Raw genomic sequence first — 23,845 nt, forward strand, 5'->3', positions numbered from 1 at the left:
GTACTTCCGCTTCCGGACGGAAGTTTCGGAAGTCGCTGTTTTGCTGCCATGTTTGATGAGGGCAAATCCCGCTCTTCAAATCGAAGTGAATATCCGGTGCAGAGGGGTGGAGTTTGTATGAGGGCTGTATGGTGACAGGGGGCATGTAACATGAGGGCTGCATGGTGACAGGGGGCATGTAACATGGGGGCTGCCTGGTGACAGGGGGCACATAACATGAGGGCTGTATGGTGACAGGGGGCACGTAACATGAGGGCTGCATGGTGACGGGGCACGCAACATGAGGGCTGCATGGTGACGGGGCACATAACATGGGGGCTGCCTGGTGACAGGGGGCACATAACATGAGGGCTGCATGGTGACAGGGGGCTCGTAACATGAGGGCTGCATGGTGACAGGGGGCACGTAACATGAGGGCTGCATGGTGACGGGGCACGCAACATGAGGGCTGCATGGTGACGGGGCACATAACATGGGGGCTGCCTGGTGACAGGGGGCACGTAACATGAGGGCTGCATGGTGACGGGTACGTAACATGAGGGCTGCATGGTGACAGGGGGCACATAACATGAGGGCTGCCTGGTGACAGGGGGCACATAACATGAGGGCTGCATGGTGACGGGGCACGTAACATGAGGGCTGCAGGTGACAGGGTGCACATAACATGAGGGCTGCATGGTGACAGGGGGCACGTAACATGAGGGCTGCATGGTGACGGGGCACGCAACATGAGGGCTGCATGGTGACGGGGCACATAACATGAGGGCTGCATGGTGACAGGGGGCACGTAACATGAGGGCTGCATGGTGACAGGGGGCACGTAACATGAGGGCTGCATGGTGACAGGGGGCACATAACATGAGGGCTGCCTGGTGACAGGGGGCACATAACATGAGGGCTGCATGGTGACGGGGCACGTAACATGAGGGCTGCAGGTGACAGGGTGCACATAACATGAGGGCTGCCTGGTGACAGGGGGCACATAACATGAGGGCTGCATGGTGACAGGGGGCACGTAACATGAGGGCTGCATGGTGACAGGGGCACGTAACATGAGGGCTGCATGGTGACAGGGGGCACGTAACATGAGGGCTGCCTGGTGACGGGGCACATAACATGAGGGCTGCATGGTGGCAGGGGGCACGTAACATGAGGGCTGCATGGTGACAGGGGCACGTAACATCAGGGCTGCACGGTGACGGGCACGTAACATGAGGGCTGCACGGTGACAGGGGGCACGTAACATGAGGGCTGCACGGTGACAGGGGGCACGTAACATGAGGGCTGCACGGTGACAGGGGGCTCGTAACATGAGGGCTGCATGGTGACAGGGGGCACGTAACATGAGGGCTGCATGGTGACGGGGCAAGTAACATGAGGGCTGCATGGTGACAGGGGGCACGTAACATGAGGGCTGCATGGTGACAGGGGGCACGTAACATGAAGGCTGCATGGTGACAGGGAGCACGTAACATGAGGGCTGCATGGTGACAGAGGGCACATAACATGAGGGCTGCATGGTGACAGGACACACGTAACATGAAGGCTGCATGGTGACAGAGGGCACGTAACATGAGGGCTGCATGGTGACGGGGCACGTAACATGAGGGCTGCCTGGTGACAGGGGGCACATAACATGAGGGCTGCATGGTGACAGGGGGCACGTAACATGAGGTCTGCATGGTGACAGGGGCACGTAACATGAGGGCTGCATGGTGACAGGGGGCACGTAACATGAGGGCTGCCTGGTGACAGGGGGCACGTAACATGAGGGCTTCATGGTGACAGGGGGCACGTAACATGAGGGCTGCATGGTGACAGGGGCACGTAACATGAGGGCTGCATGGTGACAGGGGGCACGTAACATGAGGGCTGCCTGGTGACAGGGGGCACGTAACATGAGGGCTGCATGGTGACAGGGGGCACGTAACATGAGGGCTGCATGGTGACAGGGGCACGTAACATGAGGGCTGCACGGTGACGGGCACGTAACATGAGGGCTGCACGGTGATGGGCACGTAACATGAGGGCTGCACGGTGACAGGGGGCACGTAACATGAGGGCTGCATGGTGACAGGGGGCTCGTAACATGAGGGCTGCATGGTGACGGGGCACATAACATGAGGGCTGCATGGTGACGGGGTACGTAACATGAGGGCTGCATGGTGACAGGGGGCACGTAACATGAGGGCTGCATGGTGACAGGGGGCACGTAACATGAAGGCTGCATGGTGACTGGGAGCACGTAACATGAGGGCTGCATGGTGACAGAGGGCACATAACATGAGAGCTGCATGGTGACAGGACACACGAAACATGAAGGCTGCATGGTGGCAGAGGGCACGTAACGTGAGGGCTGCATGGTGACAGGGGGCACATAGCATGAGGGCTCCATGGTGACAGGAGACGCGTAACATGAAGGCTGCATGGTGACGGGCACGTAACATGAAGGCTGCATGGTGACGGGCACGTAACATGAGGGCTGCATGGTGACAGGGGGCACATAATATGAGGGCTGCATGGTGACAGAACACACGTAACATGAAGGCTGCATGGTGACAGAGGGAACGTAACGTGAGGGCTGCATGGTGACAGGGGCCCGTAACATGAAGGCTGCATGGTGACAGGCGGCACATAGCATGAGGGCTGCATGGTGACAGGGGGCCCGTAACATGAGGGCTGCATGGTGACAGGAGACACGTAACATGAAGGCTGCATGGTAACAGGAGACGCGTAACATGAGCGCTGCATGGTGACGGGGCACGTAACATGATGGCTGCATGGTGACAGAGGGCACGTAACATGAGGGCTGCATGGTGATGGCCCGTGATGCCCCATGTAATATGAGGGCTGCATGGTAACAGGGGGCACATAACAAAAGGGCTGCATGGTGACAGGGGGCATGTAACATGAAGGCTGCCTGGTGACAGGAGATACGTGACATGAAGGCTGCATGGTGACAGGGGGCATGTAACATGAGGGCTGCATGGTGACAGGAGATACGTAACATGAGGGCTGCATGGTGACAGGGGGCATGTAACATGAGGGCTGCATGGTGACAGGGGGCATGTAACATGAGGGCTGCATGGTGACAGGGGGCATGTAACTGTTATGATCATGTCTGCAGCGTTTACTGCTGGCTGCAGTGGTATTGTAACCCAAGCAGTTCTGATGTCATTACATGCATTTTCTTGCATAGTTTGGTTTGCACTTAAACTAGTTGCTGATTCCATCTGCAGTCACTCTGAAATTAATGACAGTTTAACATGCTCTTGTGTAAACAAACATTGTCTGCTGCAGTGGAGGGGCAGTCCCTTTCCTGCAGGCTGCATATCATTGTCTGCCTTTTCCTGCTATCAGCCTGTGATTAATTACCATTCACTTGTGTGGGAATCTGCAGGTCTGCTCCCATTGGATGACCTCAGTATAAAGAACTGCTTCCTGCAATGTCTCATGGGCTACCATAGTCTCAGATTCTATCTGTTACTCTGCTCGTGCCCCACCTCGTTCCTGGTCCGTGTGGACTGCGCTGACTCCTGCGAAGGGGTCAGCGAGTCCTCCTAGTTCTGCTCTTGTTCTAGAAGTTGTTACTTGCTTGTCTTGTATCATATATTGGTTCATCGCCAATATATACGCATACTTGCGCATTTTGTTATTTTCCTTGAATTCGTGTTACGTTGATACATCAGTGTCGCTGATGTATACATAGTTACATAGTTACTTTGGTTGAAAAAAGACATACGTCCATCGAGTTCAACCAGTACAAAGTACAACTCCAGCCTGCTCCCTCACATATCCCTGTTGATCCAGAGGAAGGCGAAAAAACCCTTACAAGGTAAAAATTCCTTCCCGACTCCAGATGGCAATCAGATAAAATCCCTGGATCAACATCATTGGCATTACCTAGTAATTGTAGCCATGGATGTCATTCAACGCAAGGAAAGCATCTAAGCCCCCTTTAAATGCAGGTATAGAGTTTGCCATAACGACTTCCTGTGGCAATGCATTCCACATCTTAATCACTCTTACTGTAAAGAACCCTTTCCTAAATAAATGGCTAAAACGTTTTTCCTCCATGCGCAGATCATGTCCTCTAGTCCTTTGAGAAGGCCTAGGGACAAAAAGCACATCCGCCAAGCTATTATATTGCCCTCTGATGTATTTATACATGTTAATTAGATCTCCTCTAAGGCGTCTTTTCTCTAGACTAAATAAACCCAGTTTATCTAACCTTTCTTGGTAAGTGAGACCTTCCATCCCACGTATCAATTTTGTTGCTCGTCTCTGCACCTGCTCTAAAACTGCAATATCTTTTTTGTAATGTGGTGCCCAGAACTGAATTCCATATTCCAGATGTGGCCTTACTAGAGAGTTAAACAGGGGCAATATTATGCTAGCATCTCGAGTTTTTATTTCCCTTTTAATGCATCCCAAAATTTTGTTAGCTTTAGCTGCAGCGGCTTGGCATTGAGTACGATTATTTAACTTGTTGTCGATGAGTACTCCTAAGTCCTTCTCCAAGTTTGATGTCCCCAACTGTATCCCATTTATTTTGTATGGTGTTAGACCATTGGTACGACCAAAATGCATGACTTTACATTTGTCAACATTGAATTTCATCTGCCATGTATGTGCCCATATAGCCATCCTATCCAGATCCTGTTGCAATATAACACTATCTTCCTTAGAGTTGATGATTCTGCACAATTTTGTATCATCTGCAAAAATAGCAACATTGCTCACTACTGTATCCACTAGGTCATTAATAAATAAATTGAAGAGCACTGGACCCAGTACAGACCCCTGTGGGACCCCACTGCTAACAGTCTCCCATTTTGAGTATGATCCATTGACCACAACTCTTTGTTTTCTGTCCATTAGCCAGTTCCCTATCCAAGCACACAGACTCTTCCCCAGTCCTTGCCTCCTCATCTTTTGCACCAGACTTTTGTGGGGAACAGTGTCGAATGCCTTAGCAAAGTCTAAGTATATCACATCTACAGCATTCCCAATATCCATATTAGCATTCACTACCTCATAAAAGCTGAGCATGTTAGTCAAACAGGACCTGTCTTTAGTAAACCCATGTTGATGCTGAGAAATAAGATTATTTTCTACTATGAAGTCATGTATAGTATCTCTTAGTAACCCCTCAAATAGTTTGCATACAACTGATGTTAAGCTTACAGGTCTATAATTTCCTGGATCTGATTTTTTGCCCTTCTTAAATAATGGGAAAACGTGGGCTGTACGCCAATCCACTGGGTGTATACGTACACGAACTGTTTATATCCTGTGTTCCGTTAGTCAGCGTTCCAGCACGCTGAGCTAGTTATCCTGTTCCTGGTCCTGTTTGTGGATTGCGTTCATCTCTGCGAAGAGATAGCGAATCCTTCTGAGTCCTGTTCCCTGTATTACTCCAGTCTTAGTCAGAGTTCCTGCTTATGTCATATATCGGTTCATTGCCGATATATACATATGTTAGTCAGACGTTACGAATAGTTTCATTGATAGCTGTAATTGTAATACGCTAGGAAATCATACTTATTGTATATTTATCTGTGTTACGTTCATCTATCTTGATCCTGCTATTTTCTGACTATTCTGTCCTGTCTTTGTGAGGCACGCCATCGCCGCAACGCATTGGCTGCCTTATTCCAGTCTGTCTGGTTTTGGACGCTTGCTGTCGCTAAGTAGCCGCTAGCTAGCAAGCGTTCATTCTGTCTACTTGTTCTGATCTCCTCAGTCCTGGTTTATGCGCTCAGCGCTACTTTGCGCTGAGACGTTATTACGAAAGTGTTGTTTGTGGCTGTTCGGATCTGCACCGGCTCTGTGCACCACAATCTCCTATTGGAGTCAGTCCTCTCCTCCACTAAACTGGGGATATCCTGATCCCTTGTGCCGGTGTGTGTACCTCCTTCACGTCAGCTTATGTGTTGTATGCTGACTGTGGAGATTACACCTCCAAGCTTAACAGTAACATGAGGGCTGCATGGCAACGGGGCACAGAACATGAGGGCTGCATGGCAACAGGGGGCAAAGAACATGAGGGCTGCATGGCAACAAGGGGCACATAACATGCGCATCCAATCTGTCCCTAATAACGCTTCTTTACAGCATAGGTAACAGCTCAGTTTAGAGTGCAGTGGAGCTGCAATGTGAGTGTACAGATGGGTATATTTGCTGATAGAGTAGCTCGCCGGAATTGAAAACCCCAATACATCATTACTTACCTACTCTATCATTTCTGCGTTCTGTTTTCCATCCTGTCACTTCTGCCGTTCTTACGCAGTGTCTTCTCGTAAATCCCGGCTTGTTCACATCAGAATAGAGCTGACCCGGAAGTACTTGCAGGGTCTGCGCCATTCTGTTGCCCTAGTGATTGCGTCGGAATGCTGTGGGCAGCAGCAATCACAGGTGTCCACGAATCTTGAGGCCAAATATCGGTAACACAAGGGGTTAATTAGTTTGGTCAGGGTTAACACTTCACTACAGGGGGGAAAACACTTTAGTTTTTAATGTGATGCTGTCACTTTAACTTTAAAGTGAACCAGAGACGAAGCACCCTCATGTATTGTACCATATATACAGTGGGATGCAAAAGTTTGGGCAACCTTGTTAATCGTCATGATTTTCCTGTATAAATCGCTGGTTGTTACGATAAAAAATGTCAGTTAAATATATAGGAGACACAAACAGAGATATTTGAGAAGTGAAATGAAGTTTAGGATTTACAGAAAGTGCGCAATAATTGTTTAAACAAAATTAGGCAGGTGCATAAATTTGGGCACCACAAAAAAGAAATGAAATCAATATTTAGTAGATCCTCCTTTTGCAGAAATTACAGCCTCTAAACGCTTCCTGTAGGTTCCAATGAGAGTCTGGATTCTGCTTGAAGGTATTTTCGACCATTCCTCTTTACAAAACATCTGTAGTTCATTCAGGTTTGATGGCTTCCGAGCGTGGACAGCTCTCTTTAACTCACACCATAGATTTTAAATTATATTCAGGTCTGGGGACTGAGATGGCCATTCCAGAACGTTGTACTTGTTCCTCTGCATGAATGCCTTAGTGGATTTTGAGCAGTGTTTAGGGTTGTTGTCTTGTTGAAAGATCAAGCCCCGGCGCAACTTCAGCTTTGTCACTGATTCCTAGGCATTGGTCTCCAGAATCTGCTAATACTGAGTGGAATCCATGCATCCCTCAACTTTGACAAGATTCACAGTCCCTGAACTGGCCACACGGCCCCACAGCATGATGGAACCACCACCATATTTTACTGTAGGTAGCAGGTGTTTTTCTTGGACTGCTGTGTTGTTTTTCCTCCATGCATAATACCCCTTGTTATGCCCAAATAACTCAATTTTAGTTCATCAGTCCACAGTACCTTATTCCAAAATGAAGCTGGCTTGTCCAAATGCGCTTTAGCATACCTCAAGTGGCTCTGTTTGTGCTGTGGGTGGAGAAAAGGCTTCCTCTGCATCACTATTGCATACAGCATCTCCTTGTGTAAAGTACGCCGAAAGGTTGAACGATGCACAGTGACTCCATCTGCAGCAAGATGATGTTGTCGGTATTTGGTGCTGGTCTGTGGGTTGACTCTGACTGTTCTCACCATTCGTTGCGTCTGTTAATCCGAGATTTTTCTTGGTGTGCCACTTTGAGCGTGAACTTGAACTGAGCCTGTGGTCTTCCATTTCCTCAATATGTTCCTAACTGTGGAAACAGACAGCTGAAATCCCTGAGGCAACTTTCTGTATCCTTCCCCTAAACCATGATGGTGAACAATCTTTGTCTTCAGGTCATTTGAGAGTTGTTTTGAGACCCCCATGTTGATACTCTTCAGAGAAAATTGAAAGAGGAGAAAAACATACAATTGACCCCCTTAAATACTCTTTCTCATTATTGGATTCACCTGTGTAGGTCAGGGGTCACTGAGCTTACCAAGCCAATTTGAGTTCCAATAATTAGTTCTAAAGGTTTTGGAATCAATAAAATGACGACAGTGCCCAAATTTATGCACCTGCCTAATTTTATTAAAACAATTATTGCGCACTTTCTGTAAATCCAATAAACTTCATTTCACTTCTCAAATATCACTGTGTGTGCCTTCTATATGATATATTTAACTGACATCTTTTATCATAACAATCAACGATTTATACAGGAAAATCATGACAATTAACAAGGTTGCCCAAACTTTTGCTTCCCGCTGTATCAATTGGAACATTAGAGAAAACACCTACCCTGCTCTTTGCTTCATCCTTTACTGCTCAGCCTGCTTGTTATCACCTCTGATAAGAATCCCCTACTGAGCATTCAGTCTGGCTTTGCTCAGGAATCTTTATAGCTCAGTCTGTCTTTTCTGATGTCTTTTCAAGCCCAAGCCTGCCCCCTTCTGGCTCAGCTATAATGATTACTGAGCAAAGCCAGACTGAATGCTCAGTCAGGGATTTTATCAGGGCTGATAACAAGCAGGCTGAGCAGTGAAGAATGAAACAGTGAGCAGGGTATGTGTTTTCTCTAATGTTCCCACTGATATATATGGTCAAATACATGAGGGTGCTTCATCTCTGGTTCACTTAAAGAAAAAAAAATCCTTTTTACACCTTTTTTTAACGTTTCTTGACTGATTGCTGCTATGGTGCAGCAGCGGCTTTTAGTGCAGGATGTGAGTGTCACCTCCTGAAATCTTCAGGGTGGCCAATAAGGATGCGAGACTAGCATCAAATAATCTTAAAGAGACTCCGTAACAAAAATTGCATCCTGTTTTTTATCATCCTACAAGTTCCAAAAGCTATTCTAATGTGTTCTGGCTTACTGCAGCACGTTCTACTATCACCATCTCTGTAATAAATCAACTTATCTCTCTCTTGTCAGACTTGTCGGCCTGTGTCTGGAAGGCTGCCAAGTTCTTCAGTGTTGTGGTTCTGTGATGCATCTCCCCCCTCCAGGCCCCTCTCTGCACACTGCCTGTGTGTTATTTAGATTAGGGCAGCTTCTCTCTTATCTTTTACAAGCTGGATAAATCCTCCTCTGAGCTGGCTGGGCTTTCACATACTGAGGAATTACATACAGGCAGAGCTGTCTGCACTCTGCAGGAAGAAACAGCCTGACACTTCAGTGGAAGATAGCTGCAGGGGGAAAGAAACACACAAATGATCTCTTGAGATTCAAAAGGAAAGCTGTATACAGCCTGCTTGTGTATGGATGTATTTTCTATGTGTGGACATACTGTACATCAACCTACTTCCTGTTTTGGTGGCCATTTTGTTTGTCTATAAACAAACTTTTTAAAACTGTTTTTACCACTTTTAATGCGGCGAGGAGCGGCAAAATTGTGTCAAAGGGTAATAGGAGATGTCCCCTAACGCACTGGTATGTTTACTTTTGTGTGATTTTAACAATACAGATTCTCTTTAAAGGGCGACTATAGCAAAAAAAAAACAACTACTATAGCAAAAAAACAACAACCAGTGAGCAGTTAAAATCTCACTGAACTGACAGGTTTTGGACTGATCTAACTGGCAAAATAGTGTACAAGTGAGAAGGGAGACTGGCTGGTATCTTACTATTTTGGTATTTAGAGTTAGCAACTGCCGTTCAGGAATTGCATTTGAAAACAAAGAAAACCTTGAGAATCTCTCATGAGGAGATGGACTAGTCCATAATTAACACCTGTTTCAAAATGTCATTATCTTCATTGGAAGGCATAGATAGACTGATATTGGTGTATGGTAGGACTTGCTAGCTAGAGGTGTTGTAGATCACCGGTCCCCAAACCCCGGCCCAGTGCCGGTTCATGCGCTGTTTTAAACTTGTCCCTGGGCCTATCCTCTCTCTCTAGTTTCATTCATGCAGGGCAGCATGCAGCAGATGGTCACCAGTTAGCACCATCCTCTCCTAACTGCCATCTGCTGTATTGCTTCATCCTCCGTACAGCACCCAATGTTGCTACGCATCAGGAGCTGTAAGAAGTTTGGTGCAGCACAGCAGACGGCAGTAAAGAGAGGACAGTGCCACCTGGTGACATTCTGCTGCATGCTGCTCTGCAACAATAACGGAGAGAGAGAATGGGTCCACGGACCAGCGCTTCTGATGGTGCGGCTGCTCTACACGTAAATGCAGGGCACAACTGTTGGGACTGGTTTTTTTTTCAGTTTTGAGGAGGCCTTGGTCATCTTAAAGGATACCCGAGGCGACATGTGACGTGATGAGATAGACATGGGTATGTACAGTACCAAGCACACAAATCACTATGCTGTATTCCTTTATTTTTCTTTATCTACCTGAAAGAGTTAAACATCAGGTATGTAGGTGGCAGTTCCTGTCTGAGTCAGACTGCAGTGTGACCCTCACTGATAAGAAATTACAACTATAAAACACTTTCCCAGCAGATAATGGCTTCTGAGAGCAGGAAAGAGATAAAAAGGGGCACTAGTTCATAGATTTTAGCTCTGGCATACTTCAATGAATGTGTCATTGAGAAAAAACAATAAAACAGTTAAAACTTAAAAAGTAGATTTAAGCATAAAATAAAACTGTGGAATATCTTAAAAATTCATTTTTAGGAGAAGGAAGATATATACAATCGTTTATTTCATTAGTTTATTTTTGCCTCGGGTGTCCTTTAAAAATGTGTGTTGGGGTTGTTGTTTTTTTTCAGCTTTGAGAGGCCCTGAACATCTTAAAAATGTGCGTTTAGAGGGACCCAATGGTTTTCCACATGCCCGCACCATAGCAGAAAATCACACTCTTTTACCCCTGGGTGGTGCTCTAATCCTATACAGTAGTGAGATCTGAAGTGAGATTTCCCTCTGTTGTCATGACGACAGTCTAGCAATCTCACCAATGGGAATCAAGAGCCTCCAAGGGCCAGAAGAAGAATGGCTGCCAGCGATCCTGGGAGAGGTGAGTCAAAACGCTGCCACGCTGCTCTCCATACCTCCTGGCGGCTACCACGAGTCAGGCTAGGGGTTTCCACTCTGAGCTGCGGATTTCTGACCTGAGCCTGACTCGAGGTTACCGCTAAGGAGTTTAAAAATGACACTAAAAAGTCCCCCCCCTCCCCCCCTCTGAAAAAGTGATGCCAAGTACAACTGTGCCTTCTTAAAATAAAAGATATTTGCAAGTGCCCAGATTCATATGAGCAGAAAGTTATCCCACAATGCATCAGTTCAGGACAGCAAGTATAGATCCATATTGTTTTACGTCCTGGACATGCCAGGCATATACCCAGCACTGCTGCTTTATAGCTCACCCGTGGCCTGTATAATGCTACTCAACAGTAAAAGCCAAAACAGCAGCAGCAGCTGGTGTCAGTGTTGGTTTGCAACAATAGCAAAACAAATGTAAGCAATGATAGAGATGTCCTCTATATTGTCCACACAGTAGCATAGCTCCCAACTGTCCTTCTTTCGGAACCCAATCCCTCTTTCCTTCTTTCGTCTCCCTTTGTTCCTCTTTCATGACTGATGTAAATATATATGTGAAAATTTGTATTTTCTACTTAAAAATGTGTTTAATTTATTCTAAACTTTAAACCCATACTTTAAATTGATGTGTTTCTTATTTCCAAATGTGAATATTAACCTCCCTAGCATTCTGATGATTGGTGATTGGCCAGGCTGCGCAAGGGGTCTGCGGGGGCGCCCTCTTTCGCAGCGGGTAGTGGCGGATCGGCGGCAAACAGTGGCGGCGAGCGGAAAAACACGCAGCTAGCAAAGTGTTAGCTGCATGTTTCAATAAAAAAATTATTCAAATCGGCCCACCAGGGCCTGAGCAATCCACCGCGGTGTTACTGGACGAGCTGAGCTCGTCCGTAACACCAAGGTGGTTAAGGAAACCTAAAAGGACCAGTGTGATATGTATGAATTATAAAACTACATATTTTGCTTATATTCTTTGTGGTATGCATGACTAGGGGTGTGGCAGGGGCGTGTCTAGAGGTGTGGCATGGGCATGTCTACGTGCACTTCCTCCTTCAAGCCGGAAGGAGGAAGTGCGCGTAGTGAGTCTTGCAACGCGTCCAATAGGACACGTGCAAGCTGTTTGGAGCTCGGAGGATGACGGACTTATGGGTAACTAACCCCTTGTCACCCAGCTGCACAGCTGAGGCAATTAAGCCTCATTTAAATCACGTATTCGAGTCCTTGGGGGCTTGTGACTACTTGTGAGCCCATGCCTGCAGGGGGGGGGCAAGCCGGTATGGTGAGCTGTCCTGATGCTCACCGCTCCCCCCGTTCTCCTTTCTGTCCCCTCCTGTAGCTACAATTATCCCGTGACCCCGTCTTCTGGTCGGCCGTGTCAGAAGCATTGCCGCTTTCTGGCCGGGCTGGACACTATAGCACGCAAACTCTGACGGCATTTATACATCAGTATGGGGACCCCCAGCCGGGAGCAATCGGCGCATGCATGTTTGGGCTCTCGTATCATTTAAGGTGTCCCTCTTTCTTATCCCAGAAAGTTGGGAGGTATATAGTGGTTTCAATTCACTAAGTCACGTTCAGTAAAATACTACGTTCTGTGATTTCAACTTTTTTTCCTAATGTCACAAAATGTTCGGTAAAATCAGCTGTTTTCTGTTTTACCGGCTGCGGTGATGCAGTGTGAATTGAAGCCACTGTTTCTAACTCACTGCTGTACAGGCGTCATGCAGCCACAGATTTACATTTCATTTTTTTAATATGATTTAAGGCATTAAGAAAAAAAAAGGATAACAGAAATTTGTTTATTTGAAAAAATATATTTTATTTACTGTACATCAAAATGAAAAAACAAAACACAAAAATAGACATAAATATTATACAAAATCATAAAACAGAACTGAAGCTAAGTTGTTGAGCTCACAATCCAGTATAAAAATTCTGAACAACAGAGTCATTCATTATGCAGGAGCACTGTGATAATCTTTTACCCCATACTACTGGGGACCTGCGGGGAGGGGCTCTCGCAAGCCGCTTCCCCCAGACTCTCAATGGGTAGAACAGCTGTAAAAACAAGTCAATGGAAGCCTGGAATCAATTTACTTTTCAAACACTCATAACTGGTCTCGTTACCACAGACTCTAGAGGTCCTACTCATGCTTTTGGGATGCAGTTGGCTGAAGTTTGTCGGACAGAAACCAGAGCAGAGTGTTTGAAAATCTGCCCCAAGCATGTTGTTGTTGCGTTTGTTCTTCAGGCTGTACCAAGGCTCAAGTGCTGATAATGGTTATTTCCATGGGATTATGGCAAATACATGTGCCTAAGCACTGCTAATTGTGATTTTGCATCACATTTCAAATAAACGTTCCGTAGACAGAAACTACTCTTTGAAATATGTGAATTTAAAGCACCTCTCAACCCTCATTGGTTCTACCCCCCCCCCCCCAAACCTTGCTCAATAAATTAATCAGTTTAAAAATTAAATATTTAATCTATAGGATTTGACAGCTGCTGCTGCATAGGCTACCCCAGTGATGGCTCAACTCCCATTTGGAAACTCAGAAACCTGGGCCGACCAAACTCCTCTTCCCAGTGGCCTTGCCCCGCCCCCACTGCTGACTCCAATGAGAGAGAATGTCCTTCTGTGTCCTGATTGGTAGGGCTTGTGAAAGGCAGCTTTGCCACGCCCTTTCTCCCAGCTTTTTCTGCAGTAGAGTGCACTGAATATTTTACTAACTGTCCCTCAGGAGAAATCTAAGGTATTTTCACTAAACCGTACTAATCAGAATTACTTGCGCGAAGTCCTACGCATAATGAGTAAAGTATAATGAATTGCATGCAATGTATTGTAATATATTGCATTCTGCTATACTCATCACCCGGTAAGGCTTTGTGCATGTTATTCTGATTACCGCAGTTTAGTGAATATACCCCCTAATGCCTCTGTGACAGTCTAAGGGCTAAGCTCGCATTAGCACCGACACCAATGCAGTTTCGATGAAGCAGTTTCCATTGAATGCGATTTATGTAATCCGTTCCAACTGCTTGCTGCAGATTTTCTCACCACCCATGCAAATCACATGTAATGACAGTCAGTGGTCTCAAATGCAAATTTTTGTATCCGATATCCAATCTAACATGCTTCTTCCTGTTCCCTGTGTAGTCACAGTGATGTCCTGTAGCTACGGAGATTGCTAATCAGATGCAAAAATTTGCATACAAACCGCGCATAAAAACGCATGAGTTTTCACAAATTAAAACTTCATGTCCACGACCGTACTCAAATTGCACCTGAGACAATGGAAATGGGCCCACAGTCTATTTTTCTTACAAATGTCTAGGGCCAGTGTTTGGAGAAGCCAGGTGAACTGTGGAGAGAATATACAAAAAATATGCAGTGTCCGGGCCAAAACTTACCCGTGGGACACTAACGCTGCAAGGCAAGAATGTTGGCCACTGTGCTTGCCTTTTTATTTAAATTTCATTACAGACCAAAACTAGGGGGAGGGGAATTGGGAAGGTTACTGAAAAAAAACCTGTGTGTGGACGGTAGCTTTAAAAAAAATCAACTTTAAATTACCATATTTACAGCTTATGTACTTTAGAAAAAACAATCCATGAATTTTCATTTTTTTCTTAAATTAATACTTATTTTAAATATCTGGCAGTTATAAAAAAAATATGTAATATTCACACTCTATCTCCTTTGGCATCTGTGAAGAGTTTATGTAATTAAAGTTCCTTATCGCCAAAGTTTAGAACTGTAACACTGTGATGGTAACTGTCGTAATCTTTGTCCTTATAACCATCTCCTGAGCCCTGGGAACATGGCGTTGTCTGTCTGCAGGAGGCTGGTGTCTCGGGGGCAGTTGTTGTGGCACACGCAGGTGTTGATGAACATGACGGGTTTCTTCATCACCCTGTTTTGGGGGCACTTGAATTCCACCTGGGCCGTCCTGGTGCTGTGTGGGGTACAACACCGGCCGTCGCTGCATTGACCGCAGAACTTGGGTTTGTAGCTCTTAACGCTGACGCAATTTTTGTATTCAAAATGGATGGCTTTTTCGGCTTTATTCACCTTGGTGCATCTTTTTCCTTTCTGTAATGGGAAGAACATAGGAGAAGAAATGTTATTGGTGTGTTAGTTATGCACATAATTAAACGACTCTGGCTCTGTGACTGGTATCGGCATGGGTGGAAGTGTTCTCTATAAACCACTTAGAGCTAGAACCCATTAGGAATCGCTGCAGTGCTTTAAAATTGCAAAAACTGTACAGTACCATTAACGATTCACTTTTTTATTTTCGCTTTTTTATTTTTTCAATAAACTTTATTATACTTACCAGGTGTCTGGGTTCCGTCCGTAGCCCCGCCCCCTAAAGGAAGAGGTCATAGGTGCTTCTCTATGACCAATCAGAAAAGCGCCTGTGACCTCTTCTGCTAGGAAGTAAGGTTACGGACGGAAGCCTGACATCCTGATACCCAGTAAGTATAAATAACTTTATTTAAATTTACAATTGCTTGCCCTGCAAATCGCTGCAAAATCGCTTTGAAGTGATTTTGCAGCGCTACAGCATTGAGCACTCAAAATGCTGCATGTCCTGCGATTGCGATTAACCAGTGGCGTAGCTAAGGAGTTGTGAGCCCCGATGCAAGTTTTACAATGGGGCCCCCCAAGCACTCTGTACATAGGAATTGATACGGTGCACCAAAACCAACTACAGTGTCAGAGGTGCAAGAAGGGGATGGAAACAGTTTGTTAATGATTATTATCATTCAAAGTATCTATAGAAGTGATTATTATGAGCACAGAACCAATAGAGAGCTAATACTAAAGTTGAGGGAGGGCCCTTTGGGGCCCCTCTGGCCCAAGGGCCCCGATGCGGTGGCTACCTCTGTAAAACGCTGCCAAGAACGCCCTAGTGGGTCCCAGCCCTTACACTTGGTTGCTCGTGGTTTGTTAGGCTGTCTGAAGAAAAACATTATGGCCGGGATTGTCTATAGCAGTAATGCAATGGACAGAAACGCATAAGTTAAAATGGATATGTGGGAAGCAGCCCATAGCGGGTCAAATCAGTCTTTAACCCATCCATTTTCAGTCTGCTGCCCATTCTTTTAAAATGCAGCACATCAGACCTAGTGTGAACCAAACTTTATTCATATACTGTATATACGGTACACATCTCAGCAACCCCTTCTGTGATCTGACCCACGAATGAGTGATAAATCCTAACCACCTCATTGCAGGCAATTTCTAATTGATCCAGTCCAGGTTTGCTGGCTCATATGATCATCCCAATGGGAAATCCTCAGCGTTGTCTTATTAAATCAGGTGTAAAATCTCGTAATGATAAGGTCATGTATGAAATAAAAATCTGCAAAAACGTCTAAACACAATTTACTAACGTTTACCTTTTCCACAGGCCTCTGGTTGCCCTCCTCGCAGGGTCGCACCATACACAGACGGACCTGCTTCTGCATCTCGCATCGGCGGTTGCGGTTGGTCACCCGGTAGGAGTGGCCGATGCCGCAAATCTTGGAACAGGCGCTCCACTCTGTGGTCTGCTCGATGCAATTCACGCCCGTATCGGAAACATCGACTCCAAACGTGGCTTCAGGTCTGTAGGCTGTAAAATACGAACATGTACCCAGATTATTACCAGACTCGATAATCATCTACAAATTTACCTTGAGCTAAAGTAACATTAACTAACAGAGTCACTAACTTAATGTGAATCCAAGATAAAAAATAAACTGATGAGATAAACAATTGGATCTGTCCTCCTACTCCTAAAAAAAATTACCTTTTTATTTATTATTATTTTTTTTTTTTAGAATCCTGCAGTTTTATTTTGCATATAAACATTTGCAAAGTAGATTTAATGTTTTATTAACTCTGCTCAATTGCAGTGTCTCAAGAGTCCCAGAGCAGAAATACATGAGCTATTGACATTTTTTATCTATCCTTTGCAATCAGAAGCCCAGTTATCTGCTTAGGAAAGTGTTTTATAGCTGTAATTTGGCTGAATGTTGACATGGGAGACCAGGGTTTGAATCCTGGCTATGGTCAGTACCTATTCAGTAAGGAGTTCAAGCTAAGACTCCCTGACATTGCAGGGTGGCCTCTTGAGCGCGTCCCAGTGGCTGCAGCTCTTGAGCGTTTTGAGTCTGACAAGAGAAAAGTGCTATACAAATGTTCGAATTATTATTAATTTGTTATCAGCCCAACTGGATCCCGACTGGAGAAAAACGGTCACTTCCATAGTTGAATATTAACTATTTCAGGCAGGGAAAAAAAAAATGAGCACATCATAGGTGTCTGTATGCTTGCCACTGTATATACACGTCTATCTCATCATGTCACATGTCATCTCGGGTACACTTTAAGCTCGTATCTAGGTCCTGAGTGGCTGTCCTGACAGTTGAATTTGCCCTGAACTTACTGGCACAGTTTACGACACTACAAACAAGGATAAATTAACAGATGGGGCAAAGTATCCCCAGCACATGGGAATATGTTCATATTAGGACCTTGGTTCAAAAGTTACATTCTTAGGTCAAGGCTTCAAAAACTTAACAACTTGTTTTTACTATCTGGTATTTCATATCATTTGAAATAACCCAAAGGAGTTCACAGCAGGCTGTATGGGAGATGCTGCTGACTGATAGGACATCATCATACTATTCAAATTTAAGGAGGTATAACACGGACAGAGCTGTAAAACATGGCCCAACCTGCTGACCAACCCTTTTATGGACTGAGTAGTGCCCGCCCAATCCTGTCTCAGTAAGCTGCTCCAATTGGCCAACTCTCACGAAGCTAGCCAATCCTGTCTCCAATCACAGCACTAGAAATGCTGACAGCCAATAAAAGCAGTTTAGTGAGGAAAGCAGGCCACTCAGTTTTAACTCCAGCCTAAAACTCAATCCAAAACCAGTGATTTAGATTCATTTTAAATTGCCTTAGAAATTTGTTTCATTTGTGTTTTCTTTTTCTAAACACAGCCTGTCCTATTCTTCTGCATTTGAAATTCTTTCAGTTGAATCAAGTGTTTTTGTTATATTAATATTGGCTACAGAGATAAACTCAAGGTCTATCACAAAGTGTTTGCGGAGGGAGAACTAGGGAAATGATTCTTACCAGCCATTGCATAGCCACCAATGGACACCTCCTCTCTGGAGTCACAGACCCACTTCTCGCAGCACTCGCCGGGCACTTTTACTTTGATGGGGTTAGGACACTCGGGGGTGGACAGCATGAGGTCGTTGTTGCACTTGGGTACACAGTTGATCTGTCCAGCCCGGCAGGAACAGTGATATTTACAGCTGGGCTGGAAGGAGTCACCCTCGTTGTACACCACTCCATTGAACACGCACTTGTCAGCTTCCAGAGCTGCAGGACACAGGGAGACAAGACCAAACAGCATTGGTTATTGGCATGATAATGACAGGCCAATGAGAGGCAAGGCTCAAAGCATTACCACATGCGGTAAAGCAGAAAACAGCTGAATTTTCTGAACATTTTGTCAATTCACAAAGGCTGTTACCACATGGAAAACTAAGATTATCAAACTTGTGAGGTAAATTCACTGGTTAGGTAAATACCTCACAAATGTCATTTCACAAAGACTGTTATTACATGGAAAACTAGAATGATCAAACTTGTGAGGTAAATTCACTGGTTAGGTAAATACCTCATAAATGTCAATTTTTAGAGAACAATACATGCGGTAAAACAAGTGAGATGTTCGGTATTTATCTCCAACCTGGGAAACTTAATTAAACTATTCAGGAAAGTTAGAAAGTTAGCATAGCTCCCAACTGTCTCTCTTTTGGAGGGACAGTCCCTCTTTGGCAGCCCTGTCCCTCTGTCCCTCTTTTCTCCTCATTTGTCCCTCTTTCAGGACTTAGTCCCTCTTTCTATGTAAATATATGTGTTTCTCTACTAAAAAATGTGTTTGATTGACTCTAAACTTTATTCCCATCCTTTAAATTGATATATTACTAATTTTTAAATGTTAATATGAAGGAAAATGAACCAGGATTGAAAGGACCAGTGTGGTTCGAATTATAAAACAACATATTTTTCTTATGAAATCTTGTTATGGTATGCGTGACTAGGGGTGTGCTGGAGGACGTGCCTAGGGGCGTGGCAGGGGTGTGATCAGGGGCGTGGCTTAAGTGTCCCTCTTTCTCATCTCAAAAATTTGGGAGATATGAGTTACTGAAAACCTTTTTCTCCATAAATTGCCGTATTGTAAAACACAAATCCTCAATATTGTGTAGTAATTAAACATGGCAAATAATATGCTAATGTTTTTTGAGCTGATAGAATTTTTATGTTAATTTCATGCATCTTGGACTATCTCTTTGCTTGTCAGAATAATAAAGAATGTATTTTTCATGCCTTGCAATAATCAATCAAATACTGCATGATTCTTTAAGAACCTGAATGAAATGCCACATGAGGTAAAAACCTTTGTGAATTGTCACAAAGTTGTTTGATAATTTACCAAACTATTACCGCATGAGTGAAAATCTTAATGAAACCAAACATTTTACTGCATGCGGTAATTTACCTCACATGGAATGTTTACCAAACTGGTCTTAGTGAATTGAGCTCAGTTGGACTGCTGTGAGTTTATCTGTTCCAGCTCACCTATACAAGTGCCGAGATCAGTTCCTGCAGAGGGACTGACATCACAGTACAGGCCTTGGTCTTCCTGGCATGGGTAAACCTCTGAGCAGCTCTCGCCCTCCTGCCTGGCACACACGGGACAGCAGGCACAGCCGTCCAGCATGACTGGTACACCAGGAGCGCAGTTGGGCGGTTCTTCTGGGCACAGTCCACACTCAGATGGACATTTTTGACAGATTACCTGCAAGGCAAATATAACAAAACTGAGTTCAAACTGTTTGTTTTTTTGTTTTTTCATTTTTACATCAGCACAACGTTATGAATAAAACTGCTTTATTTTTTGTAGATAATATTCATGTATAAATGATTTAGTCAGTGTATGATTAGTGTAAAATCTGTAAAAACCCCCGCTTTACATTCTGAAATGTATTACATGTGGAACATCTTTACTGCTGTCAGGTACAGCTCTGTGGAATGTTTGTTTCTGAGAATTCCAAAGCCAGTGAAAAATAAGGCCTGGTATCCCAGAATCCACTGGGAGGAAAATTAAACCTAGCTAAACAGCCTAGGTTAAAGCAGTATTGTCACCATAAAAATTAAATTTCAACAGCAACTGGTCTGAGTGTATTAAGTGATAAAGATACGAATTCTGCATTCAAAACTTGCAAAACTTTTTCTGCTGTTATGGTTTGGAGTTATCACATACTTTAGGAGCACTGGCCCTTAAGTAGTCATTGCCAAAGAGTTGAATGCTGTCTGGGGGTTCTTTTTATCTATAATATATTCCTCCTCTTCCATTTATTTCCCTGCCTAGCCTATCTAAAACATGATCCTTTGCTCACTTGTGTTTACAAGCAAGGCTGAGGGGACTCAGCGATTGGAGGAGATGGTGCAGTTGTTAGTGTACACCTCAGTGGGAGTGTCTGAAGACTCTGGGAGGAGGGCAGCTAATGAATACACGATGAGCAAGAGAAGGGAGGGGATGGAAACAAGAGTCAGGGAGGATATGATGTCAGAATTAGCTTAGCAAGATGGCCACTGCCTAGAATAGGATTTTCTGCTTTTCCTTTATAAAATTCACAGGAATTATTACATGGATAGCACAATACATCTGTTATGTAAGTAGAACTAGTATTTATTTACTTATATTTGCGTTTTTTATTTCTAGGTTAGCATGGGTGTCACTTGCATCATTGGGAGGGCGGGGCTACATACCAATAGATATACAGAAATATGTAGATATAGGAAGTGTTTCTAACGCTGAAATAAGGAAAATGTGGGTATCCTGAATAATTTACTACATTCTACTATAGATCATTACAGGGCCTCTTTAACAGCAACGCAGCTGCTGTACAAATGTGGCCCTGCCTCTGTACAAAATATATGAAATTCCAGTACAGACACAACAGTGCACATTTATAAGTATCTATACTAAATAATAATGTTGTTTTACATCTTCAGTTTATTCACAAATCTCAGTAATAAAATGATTTCAGCAATTCTAAGAAAAATTTTAGCGAATAACTATCAGTGAATCATTAGCACTTTAAATAGGAACACATTTGACCTATTGAAGAATATAATAAATTATTCCGAATACACATTTTTACATTAATTCTCCTGGTTTCAGTATCAGAAACACTTCCTATATCTATATATTGTTATAGTTTTGCCCTTCCATGATTTGTTTAGCTGTGCGGAATTCTCCTTCCAGAGCAATTTGGGAGACCCGATATTATTTTCCCTGGCTTCGGAGCTCTCAGTAAACAAACATTCTGCAGAGTTGCACCTGACAGCAGTAAAGATATTGCCACTCGTAATACATTTTAGAATATAAATCAGGGTAAAGGATGGAAACACTGACTAAGTAATTTATCAAGTAATATTGTAAAAAATAAGCAATTTCGTTATTAGGTTATATCAGTACAGTTCATCTTTAGTGTGGCTGATTTATTAAGACTGGTGCAACTTTGTTGGGACTTGATTGGTCAATTTTCAAGCTGTATAAATTTGCATACAACATTTACATATTGCTGCATCAACTCATAAGTATTTGCATCGCCTTTGCCAGCCCTAGTAGGCTATTGCAAGACAGCCTGGCCACATAGAAAGCAAAAACTCAGAATTGGACCTTTAAAGAGACACTGAAGCGAAAAAATATATGATATAATGAATTGGCTGTCTAGTACAGATAAGGAATAGAACATTAGTAGCAAAGTAAATGTTCTAATATTTCTATTTTCAGTTATATCGTTTTTTTATAACATTGCACTATTCTCTAATATTTGCAGTTTACACACTACTCCGCATTCTAAATGATTTTACAGAGCAGGCTAGTGAACTTTTGAACTGGCCTCTGAAGGAAAAAAAACAATACAGTGACTGACGCTTGAGATAATAAGCTTCAGAAGCTGTGACTTTAAAAGTCGTGGAGCTCAATGGCTCTTTTGCATAGATAACAACTGGAGTTTAACTCCTCCTGTACTGGAAACCATATTAGCCTCATATCTCTGCTCCTAATGTTTTATTCCTTAGCTGTACTACACAACCAATTCTGTCTCTTTAAAGCAGACACAGCATCCCTTCCTTGCACCTGTCCTTCAGTAACTTTCTTTTTTGAAGTTATGAGCCAAACTACTGTAGCAAGGTTCTAAATACAATCAAGTGTTCAGTTACTACTTACTGCGTGGACCAGGATGAGGGTGCTCAGCGCCCGGAGAAGGTTCTTCCAGCAGAACATGATGTCTCGTAGAAATGCTTCTCGTAGGACAAGTTGGAAAACTTCTGGCTTTGCTAGAATGAGATTCCGTGTCCCTCTCTGTGTCTACAGCCTCTCCATATATAGAACACGGCTACGTCTAGTGGCTCCCCATTGGTGGAGCCTCCTGACTCGGGTAGCTGTTGGAAGGATGACGATTCCCAAATTCCAGCCGCCCACAACATTTTCCTAAACAAAGGCTGCCCTTCATGGACACTAGATGGCGATATCAGCGGAAAGATCCTGCAAGGAGGAATGTGATTTCCATCCAGCTCAGGGAATTGACAGGGGGAATGGATTACTCATGTAAAAATGAGGAATGCTGCTTACAAGTCTGTCCCAGCAGACGTCTGGCATGGTCTGAGCGCATAGGCAGGCCTAATCTACTGTACCCGTGTTATTGCTTGTTGCTGTTATGTAACCTCTGGACCATGACAACACTCTTTCCAGCTGCCACGGACTGAAAGCGAAAAGAGAGGATTCCTGGGCATGTGTGATGCCATCTGACAAGGGTTGCCCCTTGCAGTGAAGTTTTTACTCATATCACCGATAGTCTTTTCATGGCACTACCCCTGATTATTATTAAGTACAGTATATTCTGGCGTATAAGACTACTTTTTAACCCTTGAAAATCTTCTGAAAAGTCAGGGGTCGTCTTATACGCCGGATGTCATTGATGCCGGGAGATACGCCCTATCCTGTTACCGCCTCTCAGATCTCGCTGCTGAGGACTGTAGTGAAGCGGCGCAGGCGCACTTGTGCGAGATGTGAGAGGCAGAGAAGGAGGTAAATAGGATACAGGGGCGGGACAGGAGGGTGATGAGATGTGTTTTATGGGCACAGCGTGATCTATTCTTCCATACCGCTCTGATAAACAGGGAGACAAGGAGAGCTGACCAATCCACTGAGAGAGAGGGAGAGTTGACCAATCCAACCAGTCAATCGCCTATATACTGTTATATACTGGGTACCACATACAGTACAGCACCAGTATCTGTTCATACATAGCACCAGTATATTATGTTTTTTTTAATTTTTATCTGTTGTGCGTTGGAAGAGAGGTAGTCTTATACGGCGAGTGTATCCCAAACTCTATATTTTAACTGGAAAAGTTGGGGGGTCGTCTTATACGCCGGAATACACAGGTATTTATATAGCACTGACATGTTCTGCAGCCCTTTTGAGAGTATAGTCTTTTCATTAACTGATCTTTTGCTCACTCCACTGGCTACGTAGAAAATGGATTATTGACGTTCAAATCCTTTGATTGTGTCACGCTCGGCCGTGCTCTGTGCAGTTGGTTACTCCCAAATATATGCAGACGTCCAGGATTTGATGCAAGTGATGTTTATTTACAGTGAAAGGTACATGCAATGTTCAAAGCAGGGTTTCCAAAACCTGATGCAGGAACAAGTTGCAACAAGATCAATAAGCAGGAATATTACCCAGTGACTGGCAAACGGATACAAGTCCAGGAACAGGTATACAGGTTTAACCAGGAACCTACATACAGGCAAGGAATCC

The 23,845-nt window shown here is 44.2% G+C and overlaps 2 protein-coding genes across 5 annotated transcripts in view; one reads left to right on the top strand and one right to left on the bottom strand.

The window, feature by feature from the left end:
* The window catches only part of COL14A1 (collagen type XIV alpha 1 chain), a 430,812-nt gene continuing 406,967 nt past the window's right edge, over nucleotides 1-23,845 (top strand). For 3 of the 4 annotated variants that reach the window (XM_068237960.1, XM_068237964.1, XM_068237961.1), the window contains exons 1-2: nucleotides 1-85; nucleotides 16,349-16,543. The gene's annotated coding sequence lies outside the window, so the exon portion shown is untranslated. Of the gene's footprint in view, nucleotides 86-10,675; nucleotides 10,912-16,348; nucleotides 16,544-23,845 lie in introns of those variants that run through there. The other variant, XM_068237962.1, reaches the window with a different exon arrangement.
* On the bottom strand, nucleotides 12,726-22,391 carry CCN3 (cellular communication network factor 3). Its single transcript, XM_068237971.1, has 5 exons — nucleotides 22,247-22,391; nucleotides 19,585-19,804; nucleotides 18,067-18,318; nucleotides 16,338-16,552; nucleotides 12,726-15,024 (listed from the first exon to the last, which is right to left on the bottom strand). Exons 1-5 carry the CDS (start codon nucleotides 22,301-22,303, stop codon nucleotides 14,725-14,727), a joined length of 1,044 nt encoding a protein of 347 aa, XP_068094072.1. The 5' UTR covers nucleotides 22,304-22,391; the 3' UTR covers nucleotides 12,726-14,724.

The sequence above is a fragment of the Hyperolius riggenbachi genome, chromosome 5, assembly GCF_040937935.1.
Source record: "Hyperolius riggenbachi isolate aHypRig1 chromosome 5, aHypRig1.pri, whole genome shotgun sequence".
Classification (NCBI taxonomy): Eukaryota; Metazoa; Chordata; class Amphibia; order Anura; family Hyperoliidae; genus Hyperolius; species Hyperolius riggenbachi.

What these genes read in the sequence shown, in the direction of transcription:
- CCN3 (XM_068237971.1), bottom strand. Translation starts at nt 22,303, where the DNA reads ATGTTCTGCTGGAAGAACCTTCTCCGGGCGCTGAGCACCCTCATCCTG. An exon ending in CCCTCATCCTGGTCCACGCA is followed by an intron (nt 19,805 to 22,246) that starts GTAAGTAGTAAC and finishes TTTGCCTTGCAG; the next exon opens with GTAATCTGTCAAAAATGTCC. An exon ending in TGGTGGCTATGCAATGGCTG is followed by an intron (nt 16,553 to 18,066) that starts GTAAGAATCATT and finishes CGTATTTTACAG; the next exon opens with CCTACAGACCTGAAGCCACG.